The sequence below is a fragment of the Lagopus leucura genome, unplaced genomic scaffold (assembly GCF_019238085.1).
Source record: "Lagopus leucura isolate 7727_CA_CO unplaced genomic scaffold, USGS_WTPT01 Super-Scaffold_100027, whole genome shotgun sequence".
NCBI lineage: Eukaryota > Metazoa > Chordata > Aves > Galliformes > Phasianidae > Lagopus > Lagopus leucura.
Window position 1 is genome coordinate 322,753 of NW_024962278.1, and position 16,248 is coordinate 339,000.

A 16,248-nucleotide genomic window follows, 5' to 3' on the forward strand; every position below is an offset into this window, starting at 1 on the left:
TGCGATGCGCCCGGCTGTCGGCACGGCGGGCCCCGCCATGGCCGCGAGCGTGAGGGACGGCGGCAGCCGCTGCCCGGCCTGCTGCCGCGTTACTCCGTGCTGGACGCCGTCACCTGGGTGAGGAGCGGCCGGGTGGGCGGGGGACGCCGTGCCCTGCGGGGAGCCGGGTCCAGGAGTGCTGTGGGCTGGAAACTCCTCTGACTTGTGTTGTCTCTATTTCAGGGAGCACTGGCCGCGCTCCTGCTGCAGCTGGTCAGGCAGATCTCGTGGCTGCGATCGCTGCCGGACGCCAGGAGGGAGCCCAGGCCTCCCTGGTTGCCCTCGCTGCCCGCACGGCACGCAGGTCAGCAGCGCTGGGTTGGGAGGACCCGGCTGTGGGCAGGATTTCTGCCTCCCGACAGCTCGCATCTCTCCTGTTGCTGTCAGAAGCTGACAGGCAGCTTTCAAGCTCTCTGGAGGGATCGAGGGCTGGTATCTGCTCGGGGAATCTTACTCTTTCCTACCTGTTTGATGCAATCCTACGTTATATTCTGCTTTCCATTATATTTGTCCTCTGATCGGGGCCTTACACAGTGAGCAATCCTGCTCGGCTTTGTTGCCAGAGCATAGAAGGCAACTAGAATAGATAAGTTCTGCTTTGGCTCCTAGAGTGGAGGCAGCGTGGCTCATGGAGATTGACTTGTGCTCTGTGTTTCAGTGGTGCCTGACGCTTCAGCCGGCCTTCCCTGTGCCCAGCTGGGGCCCTGCTTCCTGCAGAAAGCAGAGGTTGCACCAGAGAATTCATCCTCAGGCCTCTCCTCAGGGCCAGGAGAGAGGCAGCTGTGGGCAGAAGAAGGTATGTACAATGTGCTACAGGGCAGGATGCCTGTAGCAGAAGGACTTCAGAGTTTTCCTAAGGCAAAGCTAGGACCCAAGAAGCATGTGGCCATTTCTTGAAACATGGAGGAGGGAATGGAAAGACAGAACTCTGGAGTGATGAATCAGGAGTCCAGAGACAGGGAGGAAACAGCTCCTGAAGGCAGGGGAGGAGCCCGTGGTATAACTGTGCAGCAGTATTGACTTTCCCAATGTTGGTCTGCCTTTGTGACCAACATACAACATCCAGTTTCTATTCTTTTATTGTGGACAGACATTTGCAATCAAGAGGGTTCAGGAGAATATTGCAGAGTGATCTGAGAGGCTCACTATACAAAATGATGCTAAGGGAATTATTTTCTTCCAGGAGTATGAAAATGAGTGCTTGTGCTGCAGACAGGGTGGTGAGAGGGGGTATTAAAGGAATTCTAATTAAAACAGGCTTTATAAAAACAAGAAAACATACTTTTTAAAAAGTAGTGTCATCCAGGAAAATGTGCCTGGACATCTAACACGTTAAGTCATATCAAGGAAGGTCAGGTTAAGCCTACAATACGTTTATTCATTTGACATATAACTACTAATAGTAGCTTTGCAGGAACATGATTGTGGTGTAGATGAGACACATTAAATAAACAGCTCACAGATGTTAGATGATGTAACGTGTTGCAAGAAAGGTCAAGGGGGTTCCCCATTCATTGCTTGCTTCTGTGCTGATTTAAGCTACTGCCCATCACTGCTTATCAAAGCCATCTCCTGTCAGAGGTTACCATTCCCATCAGTTGGCAAATGGAGCATTTTGTTTCCATGTTCCTAATTAGCTCCAGGAAAACAGCCAGGTTAATTTACCTAAACTGCCAATTAGACTGTTTAACCCATCTGCTTTTGTCTGAAGCGTATTAAGAAGCATTCAGATACACTGCCTTGCTGGCAGATGACTGGACATGGACCTCTGGGAGAGGTGGTGGGGAATAAGTGGAGACAGGTCTGTCTTCACTTGGCACAGTTGGCAGTGGATGTGTGTCTATATCTTAACAGTTTCCTACTGAGAGTCAACTGGGAGAGCTTTTAGGCAAACTGACAAATTGAACCGTGACAAGTCACTAAGGCCACATGCTCTTTGTTCAGATGTTCTCTGGAGGCTATGAAATCACTAAGTCTCTAATGATGGCATGTAATCCAGAGCTGAAATCTGCTGTACGACCAGACTGAACACTGACGAATTAAACACTAGGTTTTGAAAAGCAGGGTTGTTTGTGCCATGGAACTGCAAAAAAAATGTAATTATAGGGTGCTAGAAACTGTATTATAGAATAGAAATGTTAGGTACCTGGATGAGTGTACTGTATCAAAGGTCTGGAAGGGCTTAGGAAGTCATTTCTCTGACCAGCTTGCTCCATTACCTGAGTCTTAACAGAGAGCAGAGTTAGAGTTTGTAAATCTATTAGAGTTCTCTGGAGAAGTCAACAGGCATGTGGAGCAAGATTATCCAGCTTTTAGCTTTCTGAAAATCTTTCAACCAGGACCTAAGCCAAAGCTATCTGGAGGAATAAAGCTGTTGTGAGGGAAGACAGAGGGGCTGCTCTTCGGCTAGAAATTCCTTAAAGCGTAAGAAATGGCTTTCATGATGGAAAGCCATTACTGGTGGATTCCCCGAAGTGCTTTACAGAAACCTGTTCTGCTTAGCAGAGTCAGCAGTGATTTGGAAAAAGGTGATGCTTGAGGTGACAGGAGAAGCAAATGAATTACAAGATTATTCAGGACAGTCAAACCTAAAAGTCACAGCAAAAGATTGGCACAAGACCTAAGAGGGCGATCTTAAGGTAGGTTAAAGGACTGTGTGCAGGGAACTGTAACTGTAAATATACGTACGGAGTGAAGAGTCTCAAATTAATGATTGCATTGAAACTGTGAAGTCAGTGCTCAACAGCAGCGAGGTAAATGAAATGTTATTTGTTGCAAAGGAAGGAGCTGAGGCCAAAACAGTATCATAGATCTGTGTAAGTGTAACATAGCTGCCCCTTGAACAATTTAGGAAGAGCACTCTGTCTTAAAAAACAGTAACCAAAATGGCATAGACGAAGATGAGAGAGAGCAAACCCTAAAGAAAGACTGACTCTTTTGCTTTAAAGTAGTGACAAAGGGTGGTAGGCAGCAGAAACGTGCTACTCTGAGACTGCTAGAAGCAGCTACTCTGTTTTCTTGAGCGGCAAAGACCTCTGTGATGTATGCAAACATCCCAGCTGCGCAGATAACCGTCCCAGTTCCAGTATAACACAGTAGGGTAGAATCTATTATTTAAAAGAAAGAAAAAACAACCCAAGAAGTGTGTTTAAAAAGAAAACTTGAGGAAATCTGTTGAAAAGTTGCTTAACATATAATTCCAGGTATTACTGTCAGCAAGTTTTCAGGTGCATGATCACATCCTATTTTTTTCATCCAATTTTTGTCTCGCTCAGAGCTTTTCTTTCTGAAAGTTAAAGGCGTGTAGTGCAGAAGCAGGTGATTACAGCCATTCTCAGTGGTACAGCAGCTGAATGTTGCCTTGGGGAGTTGTTTTTTACCCCTGACGGGACTGTAAAATTTGTTATTTCAATTCTGAGATTACAGGCATTTCCAAAGTGTGTTTTCATTTCAAAGCACAATGAAACCAATTGGAAACACTCAAATTTTCCATGAAGCAGCAGTCCTGGATTGTGGCCAGCTCTTGTTGTGAATTAATTCCTGTGAAGTGTTTGGATGTTTCGTTGTGAGCAATCTAGACTATCTATGAGAAGGTTAATAAATCTGCATTTGGAGTTAGCTTCGAGTAACATTTGGTAAGTGCAGGATGAACAGTGGGGAAACACAAAATATTTATTAGCTGTAAGATCTCATGGGAAAAGAAAAGAAAAGGGTGCACAGTCATGTTACATCATAATACAGATTTAAAGGGGTAGAAATATTGTTGCACAGAAAATTCTAATCTCAATTTGCTGAAGCAGAACAAGATTCCGTGCTGCTTGGGGGTGCCTTTATTTCTGCACATATGACTGAAGGAACCTAAGCAACATGTTAGATTGTGTGCCTGGTTTTGAGAGGGCTGCTGTGAGACAAGTTCTAAGAGTAATGATTTCCATGAGGAGTTTTGATTTGTGGCTTGCCCAGCTTCAAATGAGACTTCCAAGAGAATTAATTGATTTAATCCATCAGGAGATAGGACTGAGTGTCAGGATTGGCTGGTCCCTCTGTTTTCTTCCAAACGATCTTCTGATCTCTGGGAGTGGTAACTCTAGTCTGGGAAGATTGCTGGGATTAGATTTGAGGAGAGATTTCCAGTTGTGGGGAGGTGTAGGATATATGGGATGCTTCTACATTCTGATAGTTTCCTGAGCACATGAAAGGATTAATGTTTTTTAAATGAATGGCTTGGACATATTTTTAATACAGACAATTTATTTATTTTTTCACAAGACTTACTGTTGTTAGAAAAAAAACAAAACACCAAACTACGTCATGAGGGAGATACTGACAGAAGATAGAGAGTTGCAGTGAGGAAGATCAGATCATTTTATGTCTGATCTGAAAATAAATGTAAAGTACAACTAATAAATTTGCAGACTATATTACTTCTGGTGGAATGGTAAATTGAACTTGTGTTTGCCATAGTGATCTTGCTTGTTGCGTGAGTGAGACTTGTTTAGATAAAATACATTCTAATACTGCCAGAGGGGAATTGTTTATCCAGGAATAATGAGGCTGCAGCTGGAAGGCAGGTCACAGCTTCATGCCCTATAGTTTGGTACAGGCACTAAAGAAGTGATCTTGCCTGTCCCATGCTCACTTCTGCCCCTGTTGCCAGCACAGGCTTTTGCAGAGCTGTATGGTGATGGCAGTCAAGGCACTGAGGCTCCAAAAGGACTGACTTCTCACTCTTTTTAGCTCCCTGCTCTGCAGCCGTGCAGCTTGAGAAGGTGAGGAGGAGATGTGGGGAGGAGATGTGGGGAGGACACAGCCACTTCTGCTGGCAGCACCATCTTAGAGTGATCCCAGCTTCACCACCTGGTGTCAGGTGCCCAGTGGGACATAGCTGCTTATGGTGATTCAGGTTATAAAATAATTGGCCTCAGTCAAACCTCGCTGTTCGTCCTTCTTGCTGGAGGTCACCGTACTCTTGGAGCAGCTGGCATAAATGCTTGTGTAATCACTTCCAGCACGGTGCTGTCGAGAGCAAAGTGCCTGAGCTTTTGTTGTAGATGCTTTCATTAGATGATTCTGATTGAACTCAGACAGATAGTGGCTAAACAGGTGGCTGTGCCACCAGCCCTGTGAGGGCGGTGATGAGTAGGGGGGGGTGATAACATGAGCCTGCACACAGCACAGCCAGAACAGCGTGTCTGATCATCCCCTTGTGGAAGCAGGACTGTATACTGCAAGGAAAATTACCTGGAAAAGGAGCTGGGGTAGGCAGGCGCCTAGGCATAAGATCTCAGTGTGATGCTGTGGCCAGCAGGAACAGAAATATGATTCTGACACATGCAAAGTAGGCAGTTATGAATTTGAATAAGGAGGCAATTTTATCCTTTCCGTGACACTGGTGAGAGTGTCCTCACTTCAATAACAATGTTGAAATTTCAGGAATAGTGGCAAAAAAAAAGTCATAAAATTAATCAACTCAGGCAGAAAAGTACTTCAGTTGAAAGATGTGAACAGCTCAGTCTGTTTAGAATCACAGAAAAGAATCAAGAGGGGTTGATTAGTTGTAACAGGACTTTGAAAAAGAGAATGGGCTTTTTAGTGAAGAGACAAAAGCCTAGGAGAGCGGGTGACGGAGAGCAGAAACCAGATGTATTTTAATTTGAAATGAAGCACGGATTTTTAAAGCCATGATTATGAGTTGGTGGAACAAACTTTCAAAAGAAATGGGAGGCTGTCTGTCTTTTTGTACCAGTGGGTCAAGATTGGGCCCTTTCTGGAGGAGGTGCATTGGCTGAATCCAGGGCTGCATTCACATGGTGCTTAGCTAATTGTGATACCAAGGTCAGATCAGTCACAGTTCCTTCTGTTGTCAGTGTCCCTAACTGGGCACACCATCAGTAGTCTAGGAAAGAATTGAAGAGCAGAGAAAGGTATCAGAAGGAAGACGTGAATATACAGCCTTGCTTAACCCTGTTTTTTGTCCCTCTTTTAATGCAGGGGAGTTCCCAGTCCCTCAGTGCTCCAGCCTGAGGCCAGTTCCACACAGTACAAAGGTAAGCTTTCATTTTTTCGTGAGCTCCGTCTGTGCCTGAGGCCCCTTTGCTACAGAAAGGCATCTCAGTGCAACCCCAAGCAGAGCCTGAGCAATCCACTCACACGCAAGACTGCTTTCTGCACTGCATAGCTGGAGGCTGGGAGAATGAAAGATGTGATGTGCTGCCTTTTGGCCAGAGCAGAGTTCCAAGAGCCACAAACTGACGTCCTTTGGAGTGTCTGTGTAACAGCAGTGCTAGTAAAGAAGCACTGGAAGAAAATGTGCCCAAAAAAACCCACCAAGTAGCACCAGTGTGGTATATCTGCATTTTGATGCTATCGTTCACTAGGTGTCTGTGTACTGTTGCTATTTTGGTTTTCTCCAAGCAAGTCCGTGACTGGAGAAGGTGGTGTCACCCCTCCCAAAGCTGCAAATCAAGACTGAGATTTGTTTGTTAGAGAGAGGAAGAGAGAGACTTTGTGCTTGAAGAGGGTATATCAGGTTGAGTCATGAGGTTGTAAATCATATTATTATTTTTGTTGTGATTAAGCCTGTTAATTCCTTGCAATCCAGAGCTCCCCATTTTAAAAGTCAGTCAGCTTAGCAATTACTCAAGGACACTCTGAACGGAATGGAAATATATTCAGCAGTTAACAAAGTAAGATCCTCACTGAAGTGAATGTGACCTCCTCTAGCAGAAAGATTTTCACTTGGTCTGCCCAGGGAGGTGAGGAATGAGCTCCCCATCCATCTGCAGGGCCATGTGCAGTGGGGCAGGTCTCAGGAGGCTCTCTGGAGAGCAGATGAGTCGGTCTGTGTCTTGTCCTCCTGTGAGCAGCTCAAAGTGCTGGGTGAGCTGTAAAGCTCTTTGGTGGCAAGGGGCATTTTTGCAGTGTGACTGTCTATGCAGAGGCATCTCAGCTTATGTGCAGTGTGTGCTGCCGCCGCTCGATGGCACTAAATTTGTACTCAAGCTTGGAGATGAAAGCTGCAGGCCAGGCTAATCCTCCCACCTCCCAGAGCTCCAGTGAAGTTAAAAAAAAACCTGTTCATTACTGAGGAAGAAAATACATTGTTTCTGCAGAGTTTTATTAGGGAGACTGCAGTGTTCTGTAAGCTATCAGTGTGGGCTCAGCTTGAATTGTGTAAAGGATATACAGGTGTGTCAGTGTGTGTTTGACAGAGAGAAATGCCACTTGTGCATTGATCTTGGAGGGCAAATGAGGGCCAATCTTACTTTTGAAGAGGAAAACTACGTGTGGTATGTTAAATTCTGATATGTTCTAATGATATCTGAGTGAGTACACCAGGCTCCCTGCTCAGAGGTGAGCAATGTCTGTGTGAAACAGGGAGATTTTTGTGTGGACACGTGACACCAGATTACATCACCCTCTTGATTTACTACAGGACAGCACAAATATCAGATTGCTCCATTTCCAAGAAGAATCTCTTGTAGGGTTTGCATGTTTTTGCTGTCTTATAACTTTCTTCTTTGACTCTGCAGGAAAACCCAGCTCAGCGAGAGCATTTGGAGGAAGCTGCTTTTCAGTTGCAGCAGATTTTCCGAGTTGATATATCCATTGCATTCAATATCCTTGGTAATGTGGACTTAGGTTTGTTTTGTCCTTAAACCACACGTTCCTCTTTTTGGAGGGCCTCCAAATGGTTGCAGGCCTTATGTGAAGGCAGAGATGGCATATACCCAAACTGAAGCCTTCTTTCAGCAATTTCAACTATACTTTCAGAGATTTATTGCCCTTTGTCTCATCCTGCCACCTGATTTATGTCAGCATTTTTAAATCCAGGCTTGGTTGAAATCTGCACTGTTGTCCTGACATCTGTATTTGGAAATTAAGTCATCTCTGTCCTTTTTGCAACATGAGCTGTCCTATCTTCATAGCTCTTTTTTCATTGTCTGAGATCTCAGTCTTCCTGGCAAGCTGAAAAAGCAATTGCAGAACTGCAACTCTAAGAAGAGCTGAAGGAAGATGTAGTGATCTAAGAAAAAACTCCCTGCCCTACATACACCACTAGTTGCAGCACTAGAAAAGTAAACTGCTTCTCCATTAACCATATGCTGTGCTAGTACACGGTCCTTCTTTGTAATGAGATCAGAATACTTCCTAAAATACTGTGTTGCTGTTTTCCCTGTGGAAACTTTGATTATGTGGGATGGGGGCTGGTGAGCCTGCTAGGAGTGGGCTGGACCATTTGGCATGGGGCAAGGATGGTCAGTAGCTCTGGGGAGTGTCTGCTGCATTTGAGGCTGCGTTCTGTTCTTTTCCCCTATTTTCAAACCGTTTTCTTCCCAGGGATTGAAAGTATGAGAGAAGGCCATTACCAGACAGGCTATACCTGCTTCAAACTGGCAGCAGATCGAGGCTACAGCAAAGCCCAGTTCAATGTGGGTCTGTGTTATGAGCATGGCAGAGGCACGGGAAAAGACTTGGAAAAGGTATCCAATGCTTGTGCAGTCACGTATGTGTGTGGCACGCACTATGGAAGCAGTCTTCATTGGGTGTGCAGTCACTTTTCTCCCTTTGAATGGGTATGACAGTCTCTGAAGTCTGACTGGAAAATGCTGGAAGTAATATAAGCTGCAGGTTGCAGTGCTGGCTTCAGTATCGTAGATCCCCTCGGAGATGTGCTCCTGAAATCCCCTTTCTCATAGCTGCTGAGGTCTTGTTGCAGGTACACAGGCTGTGCCACTAGCAGCTGCAAGAGTACCCAGGAGAAACCTGTCATGTTGCTGTATTTAAAACACCGCTGCACATCCGAGCATTTCTTTACATCATGAGCCTTCCAGTTTGGCTTCCTTAACTACAGCCTGCCACCTAGTGAGTGCAGCCATAGTCAGCATCCTCCTGTACCCGAAAAGATCTGCAAAGGCTGCTTGTTTTGAGTAATTGTGCAGATCCCCACTGGCATGAAGTAAGCTTTGGTATTGATGGCCCAGTGCCATATCCTTCAAAACTCGGACTTTTGACTAGAGAAGGCAGAGGTGGTTAGAGGGCTCTTGAGCAGTGATAGTCCACTGCAGAAGAAAAATGTGGGAGGGTTGCCAGGGTAAGCATGTGCAGCTTCTGATAGGTCTGGACAGAGAGGTTAAGCTTGTCCTGGCCAGAGGGGAGTCGTATCATGTTTGAGGGCATGTATTACCTGACTGACACAAGCATATTTCTCTGTTTGCAGGCAGCTTTTTATTACTACCGTGCAGCCAGCAGCTGTCACCCCATGGCACAGTACCGCTATGCTAGGTGCCTCTTGTGCCACAGTCCTGAAAATGAATGGCACAGGCTTCAGAAGGCAGTGACATTCCTGGAGCAAGCAGCAGAGGCTGGACTTACAGAGGTTGGTGTCCACCACGTGAGAGTGATTATAAAAGCTGAACGTTTTCATAGGAAAGAGAGAAGTTTTTTTAGGACTAAAAGCAAAATTCTTCCTAAGTACTCCTACTATTGCCCATGTATGGGGACAGCCCTGCCTGCATATGCATGGCATATATAGGTGCCCATTCTGTCAACAGTGCTGGTTGTCTGTTTCGCTGTTGGGCTTTTTGTTGTGGTTCTCATAAACCCCCTTAAACAGGACATTTTCTGTGTGCTTATGGGATTTTTGCTTGTTGGTAATTTCTGGTCCCATCGTGCATCTGAGATAGATACTTGCTTCTTAGCTTTCTTGGTTGAAGAGAGGATGCAGCCATAACTGATACCAACTATGTAAGGCTCTTTTTTAATTTACAAAAGAGGGCAGAGCTTGATGCACCAATTCTTAGAGGCCTGGTAAATTGCCCATTCTCTAGTGCCAGGTGGCAGCCTTTTATGTTCCATGCCTGGAGAACGTGCAGCGTGGATGCATCAGCTGTCAATGAACACAGGCTGCTGCATCCAAAAGATAGGGGTCTTCATGAAAGTAGATTTCGGGTTCCTAGAATGCAAAGGGTATCCTCAGTTACCACAGATCTCCACAACATCTGTATTTGGATCAAACGTCATGTTTTGGCATACTTTTTACATCACTAAAAGCCGTTCTCACCTTGAGGATTAAGGGCAGTTGAAACTCTGGTAGAACAATCTCTCCAGATCTTTCTCTTGCCTGCAGCCATAGTAGAGATAGCTTTCCAAAATATCTTTTGAAAGAAACAAGAAAGTGCAAGGATCCCATTTGCCCCATTTAGACTAGTCTATCGTCCTGCTCTACAAGCATGAGTCTGACTGCAAAACTTTAGGATACGTATGACTCAGGTGCCTGCTTCTGAATTACATCAGCTCTGAAGCTGGAGCCAAACATGCATGTAATTGTTCTTTCCAATGCCTAGATTAGACCAGCAGCTCAGGAAAACTGACCCTACAGTTGAAAAACTGTATTTCATTGCCCCTCAGTTGCAAGAGTACAGGTTGCTTTGGTGGAGGAACTTCTGTGAGATGCTTTGAGTAGGAACAGATCCTCATACAGTGTCTCTGACTTTTCAGGATGATTCATCCTCATAGATCTGTGTACCCTGTCCTCCTTTCCCACTCTTTAGGGGATACATTTAGGCATGTGGCATCTTGTGTTATGAATGCAAGCCATTCTGGCAGTGACTGTATCTCATGTAGCACGCTGTTCCAGGAAGTACATCTGCTATGTCTAACGGACAGCTCACAAGTAGGAGCCGTTCTCTGGCTCTGACTTCCACAGTACAGTTTGAAACAAGGTTCTGGGTCTCATACTGTTAGTGTGGTGGTGTTACTGTGTGTGTAGTGGAGTTTTGTAGATCAGATGGGATTTTTCATGTTTATAATGACAGACTGAGTTTCTTAGGACAGCCTTCATTCTCCTAGCAAGCTCTGCTGCAATCACGATACTGTGCACGTGAGTCTCACAGGTGTCCCTGATGAGTTGCCAGAGATTATGCTCTGCTCCAGCAGCAGAGCTTTTACTGCCATTTGGACAACTTGCAAAAACAGGAGTAATTAAGGTGGAAAATCCTGGCTGATTTGTATCATGTGGTTTTGCTGCAGGCACAGGCTTATCTCGGAGTGTTCTACATGAGGGGGCTACAACCTAAGGAAAAGAGAGGTCTCAAGTACCTATTGCTGGCAGCAAAGAATGGCGTAAGTAATCCCTGTGTAAGCTGTGGTTGTTCTGACTTTGGGATTGTTGCAAGTTACAGGTGGCAGATTTCAGGGCTTCTTGAGGTGGGAGTGACTGCCAGGACTTCACTGTGCTGCCCAAAAGGTCAGAGTGGAAAACTGGCACACCCTGGGGAGGAAGCAGGCCCTGGGATGCACACCCTACAAAACATGAGCACAGAAAATGCCGTACTAGGTAGGAGCAGTTCTTACAGAATCAGTGTTTATGCAGTTTCCAACAAATACTCCCCTTGCATAATAAAGCTTTCCTGTTGTGGAGCCTTTACACCCTTCCAGTCAAAATCTTTCACCACTGTATCACTGGGAGAATTTTGTGTGTCTATCTTGAATCTCTTCTTCAAAATAAGCCCATTATTTCTTGCTTCCTACAGAGAGGATGAAGAAACTATTTCTATTCCTTTACAGGGACCTTTTCTGTACTTAAATACTTAAATCCCCATTCAACCTTCTCCTGTTGTTTCAGTTTCTCCTCACACATCATGTTGTCTGCATCTTCTTTCTCTCTGTTGAATTTTCTCCAAGTGACCCATGCTTTTTTGTGTGGGTTTTTTTTGTTGTTTAGTTTTTTGTTTGGTTTGGTTTTTTGAAGGACGATGCCTGGCACAATACTGCTCCTGTGGTCTTACCCATACTTGGAGAAGTATAACATCTCATGTCTTACAGCATAGTTTCTGCTTTCTTTACAGCACTGTGACATTGTTCACTCATTCTCTGATTGCAGTGTATTATAAGGAGCTAGTTTTTTGGGTTTTTTTTCTGAAGAACTCTTTCATTTTAACTTGAGTTCCTACAACTTCTTTGTTGGAAAAAAATGAATAACTTCCCTTTTCTGGCAAGCACTTCTGATTCTGTCAGCCTTCAGTATGTCCTCTGTGAGTCATTTCTTTTGCAGGCTGCAGAACACTAGTTTGTTTTGTCTCTCCATGTAGTTAAACTGCAGTATTTGTTTTGTCAGTCTTCTCCGTATTTTTCTAATTTTCATCCATCTTAAAATACGTGGACTAAAACTGGACTTGGGATGAAGGCATGCCATGCCATTATGCATGCCATAATGAGATCCTCTGCTTAGTTCTGTATTCCTTTCTAATAGTTCCTGATGCTGTTTTCCCATTTGCTTGCCAGTGATTGGTGACTTGATGGATTCAGGTAGATATCACAGGGATTCCCAAATTTCCTTTGCTTTTGTCAGCAGTTTCATCTGTGATTGCGTTGCCCACTCATAGTGTTGTGAGGTCTTCATTAATTAATTCTTTACAGTAAGTTTGATGATTCTTAATGACATTACATCTCTTGCAAACTTTATGACTACAGTTTTCACCCACTTTTAAGGATGCAGATATTAGACCAGTGGTGAGACTAGATCAGGATAGCCCCACATGCTCAGACATCGCGTTCTTGATGGTTGTGTTTAATTCCAGCTCTGCTAGAGATCTCCTGTAAGCCTCATAGATGATTTCTTCCTTCCAGCCTGATGCCAGATGCGTATGGCTGCACGAAATACCAATGAATCATCTCATTAAACAGTTGATTGTCCTTTGCTGGATGCACAGTAAACCCCTGAAAGCAGAAAATCCAAGAGGTAACTGCTGGTCCCAGCAGTACTCCTTAGCAGGTCAGAGTTTAGGTCACAGCCAAGACAGTTCTCAGAAGCCAGTCATGTTTCCCCAACTCTGCTTCCCAGTGGATGTTGGCCACAGACGTACCACAGCCTTGTCTTTGATGACAGGCATATGTGCAAGATCCCTGGGATGTAACCCCATGTGTTCAGCTGGAAAAATTCCTCCATGAGTATGTTCAATTACCCTTGGCACCCTGGAGTGTTTCAGTTCAGTAGAACTTATGTTTAGTTGGCTAAAAGACTATTGGTTATGAATGAAGAAGAAATGGCACTGTTTAACTACAACTTAAGAAGGAGAAAACAAACACAAAAATTCAGGGATTTGATATTTTTCAGGTTTTTGCTGTGCAGAAGCCACAGGGGTAACTCTGACAAGCATTCTTCCAAACACTGCAACACTTCAGAGAACTGTGTTTCACTTTGGTTACCAAAGTAACCATTTTATCTATTTTATTCTCCCTAATTTTATCAGAACAAGCGCAGAATATAAGAAATGTGTTAAAGAGTGTTCTTAAAGAACTGAGTCAGATTTCAAAGTGTACTACAGTCACACATGCCATGCTAATTTGGAGATCTGCTCTCCTGCTGGTGGTCTTTGAGGTGTTCATCACGTAAGGCACCACTAGTGGAATATTTCATCCTTATCTAACTTTGTATCTTGTCATATCTGAGCAGTCAAGCCTTCAACATGCTTACCTCATCTCTAAAGAAGTTTATTGCTGTCATAAACTGAGACTCGAAACATTTTGCAGGGCGCCCACTCGTTGAGTTCTTTGCTTTCCTCCACCAGCTAGATCCCAGACAGCAACACTTGCAATATGTTCCTTTCTTATGGCTTTATTAAAACTTGCAAACTTGCCACTTACTTTTTTTTTCCCCCAAAGCCTTATTTAGATCACTTTTCTGGCAGTTACACCATTCAAGGAGCATTGCTGGCTTTTTCATTGGAAAAGATCTGTGTGACCACTTGCCTGTGTGTGTTTTTCAATGTCTTCAGGACTGTCATCTTTCTTTTTTGCTGTGAGACCGTGTTCCCAGCATTAGATGAGAAACATAAAGTGCACAGCTGACATGCAAACATATTCATGAGTTTGGATTTGCTGACCCATCTGCAATTTCTGGTTCATTCTCAGCAGTTGCGTGTGCCTGAGTAGTTCGTGCTTTTTCTGTTACACTTACTTGCTTGACTTCCTTTCTGCTGCCTGAGATTTCTTCTGGAATATAATGAGGTGAGGCTGAGCATGCTAGTGGTGCACTGTTGTGTTGGAGGCCTGATGGACTGCAGGGTTGCCAAGGGGAATCTTCCAGCCTTGGTAACAAGACCTCTGGCATTTGTTATGTTTTTACAAGACATCTGTGTGAACTGTGGTACGGTATTCCACAGGGTGTGTTCACAGTTTGGGTGTGAGCAGGATGTGGGTGCAGTGAGGCCTCTTAGCTGTGACCCCCAAGGCAGTCTGGATGCTCTGGGGAGACAGCTGCTCTTTTGTTCCCGTGACACAGACCTGGACACTGAAGGGCAATTAATGGCTCTAATTAGAAAGGGATAGGGAGGAGTGGAGTCAGAGGTATCTGGTGAGAATTTCTGCTTGACGATGTGCTTGTCAAAGGAAGGGACAAAATTACCAAAGATACAGTTTGAGGAACCAAAGATAGAGGAATAAACTTCAAAGTTGGTGCTAAGGACTGTCTGTTCTCCTTTTGTGTGCTGTCGTCACTTCTCCATCATGTGGGGCTGATTACTGTGCTGTCTCCTGTGGCTAGGATGCCCAAAGCAGATACCATGTGGGCGTTTGCTATGAGAAGGGCCTTGGGGTGCAGCAGAACCTGGCAGAAGCGATGAGACACTATCGACAGTCAGCTGCTGCAGGGAACAGAAACGCTCAGGAGAGGCTGCGAGTGATAGAAGAGGAGATGGAAGGTACAATGGGCCGTGGGTGAAGAGGGTCTGTGGGACTGCATCGTGACACGGGCCTGTATTGCCAGAGGAAGGGTGGCACAGTACCATGGCAAAAGGAATCCTTTTTATTGGAGGCAAGGGAGCACTTTTCTTTCTCAGTTGTTTTTACTTCTTAGCAGCTATTTCCAGTCAAGTGGAAAAGCTGTTCCCATAGTCTGATGCATCACAAAGATCTCGTTTTAATGTACTTTCAGATGTGCAAAGAAAGCACCCGTTCCCTTTCGGAATGAGAGCCTCTTCCTCCAGCCCCTGTTTCTGGGCCACCGAGCGCATGCCTGCAGGTCTCCATTCCTTCCAGCCAAGACAACCTGCCCTCACCCTGCCCCACTCCTGGAGTGCAGACAGGCTCCACATGATGACACTTGGCAGCACAGAATGGAGCCATGCCCTAGGAGACAGGGCGAGTCCGCTGGAGCTGCAAGGTTTGGAGCCCCACCACTGTGGTTACTAGAGCAGCTGGTAAGTGGAGCAGGCAAGCAAAAGGGAAGGTGGGCCTTCTTGTTGTGTGGGACTGGAAGCAGGGTAGTAGTGAGCGGTAAGAGAAGGTTCCTTTTCCATTAACAGGAAGCTATTTTAGAATAGAGTGGTTTTCAAATTAAAGCTTGTGATATCTCCTATGCCACCATGTAGCTTAGCCCTCTCCCTGCCAACGCAAGGCTCTTTCTTATGCTCCTTCACTTCCATGTGAAGCTAATCCCCCACCTTGCTAGGGTGGGTACAGTTTGAGGCTATAATTTCAGTAGCTATGTACATCTTTCACATGGTTTCAGAGCAATGCTTGCAAGGCACCATGTGGCAATGCTGGCAAATAACTGGGTGAGTCTGGCCTGAAATCCCTGAGGCAATTTGATCTTACCTCAAGGTGGATTTCCAGTACAGTCTGGGCTTCTCTCTACACAGACACTGCAGCAGTTCAGTCTGCTTTAAGACCTTGTCCAAAGCAATGCAAGCAAGAGAGTTTTCTGGTTATTAGCGCCCAGGTTTCTGTGGGATGCAGTTGATGAATCCACACGTGCTGGTGGGAGTAATGCTGTCTTCAGCCATTCTGTGCCTTTGTCGGTGCCCTTCAGTCCCCAGTTATTATTCCTTCAGCTCTGGCAGTGAGTTGCTCTCACGGGGGCACCCCTTTGAGTCACAGTAAGCAAGGTTTGCTTCAAAATTTATATTGTACGTGTGTGCTAAGCACGTCATCTCATTTCCACCAAAGTGGCTAAGGGACATTCCCAGCAGGCAGTAGCCAACATCAGGCAGGCAGAGGCAAGCAGCTGGTATGATAATTTCTTCCATTGGGGCAGCTGACTCCGGAAAAAGGCATTTGTCCACGCAAGTTTAAGCTGATTCAAGGGCATCTGTACAAATTGTCCAGCTTCCTGTAGCTATCTGTGCTGCTCTGCTGCTTTGTGTAGATCAGGCTCTGAAAACAAAGGCGACAGCCCCATCCTGAACTTGCTGTGGTCTCCATTCAGCA

General features: G+C 45.1%; 1 protein-coding gene across 1 annotated transcript in view; it reads left to right on the forward strand.

Annotated features, from left to right (window-relative positions):
* The window catches only part of DELE1 (DAP3 binding cell death enhancer 1), a gene marked incomplete at its 5' end in the record, with an annotated part of 21,014 nt that continues 4,766 nt past the window's right edge, over window positions 1–16,248 (forward strand). The window contains 10 exons of the mRNA XM_042880586.1: window positions 1–117; window positions 223–343; window positions 698–835; window positions 6,031–6,086; window positions 7,572–7,665; window positions 8,380–8,522; window positions 9,260–9,418; window positions 11,071–11,163; window positions 14,585–14,741; window positions 14,975–15,239. Of these exons, the coding sequence (XP_042736520.1) occupies window positions 1–117; window positions 223–343; window positions 698–835; window positions 6,031–6,086; window positions 7,572–7,665; window positions 8,380–8,522; window positions 9,260–9,418; window positions 11,071–11,163; window positions 14,585–14,741; window positions 14,975–15,231 (1,335 nt within the window). The remainder of the gene's footprint in view (window positions 118–222; window positions 344–697; window positions 836–6,030; window positions 6,087–7,571; window positions 7,666–8,379; window positions 8,523–9,259; window positions 9,419–11,070; window positions 11,164–14,584; window positions 14,742–14,974; window positions 15,240–16,248) is intronic.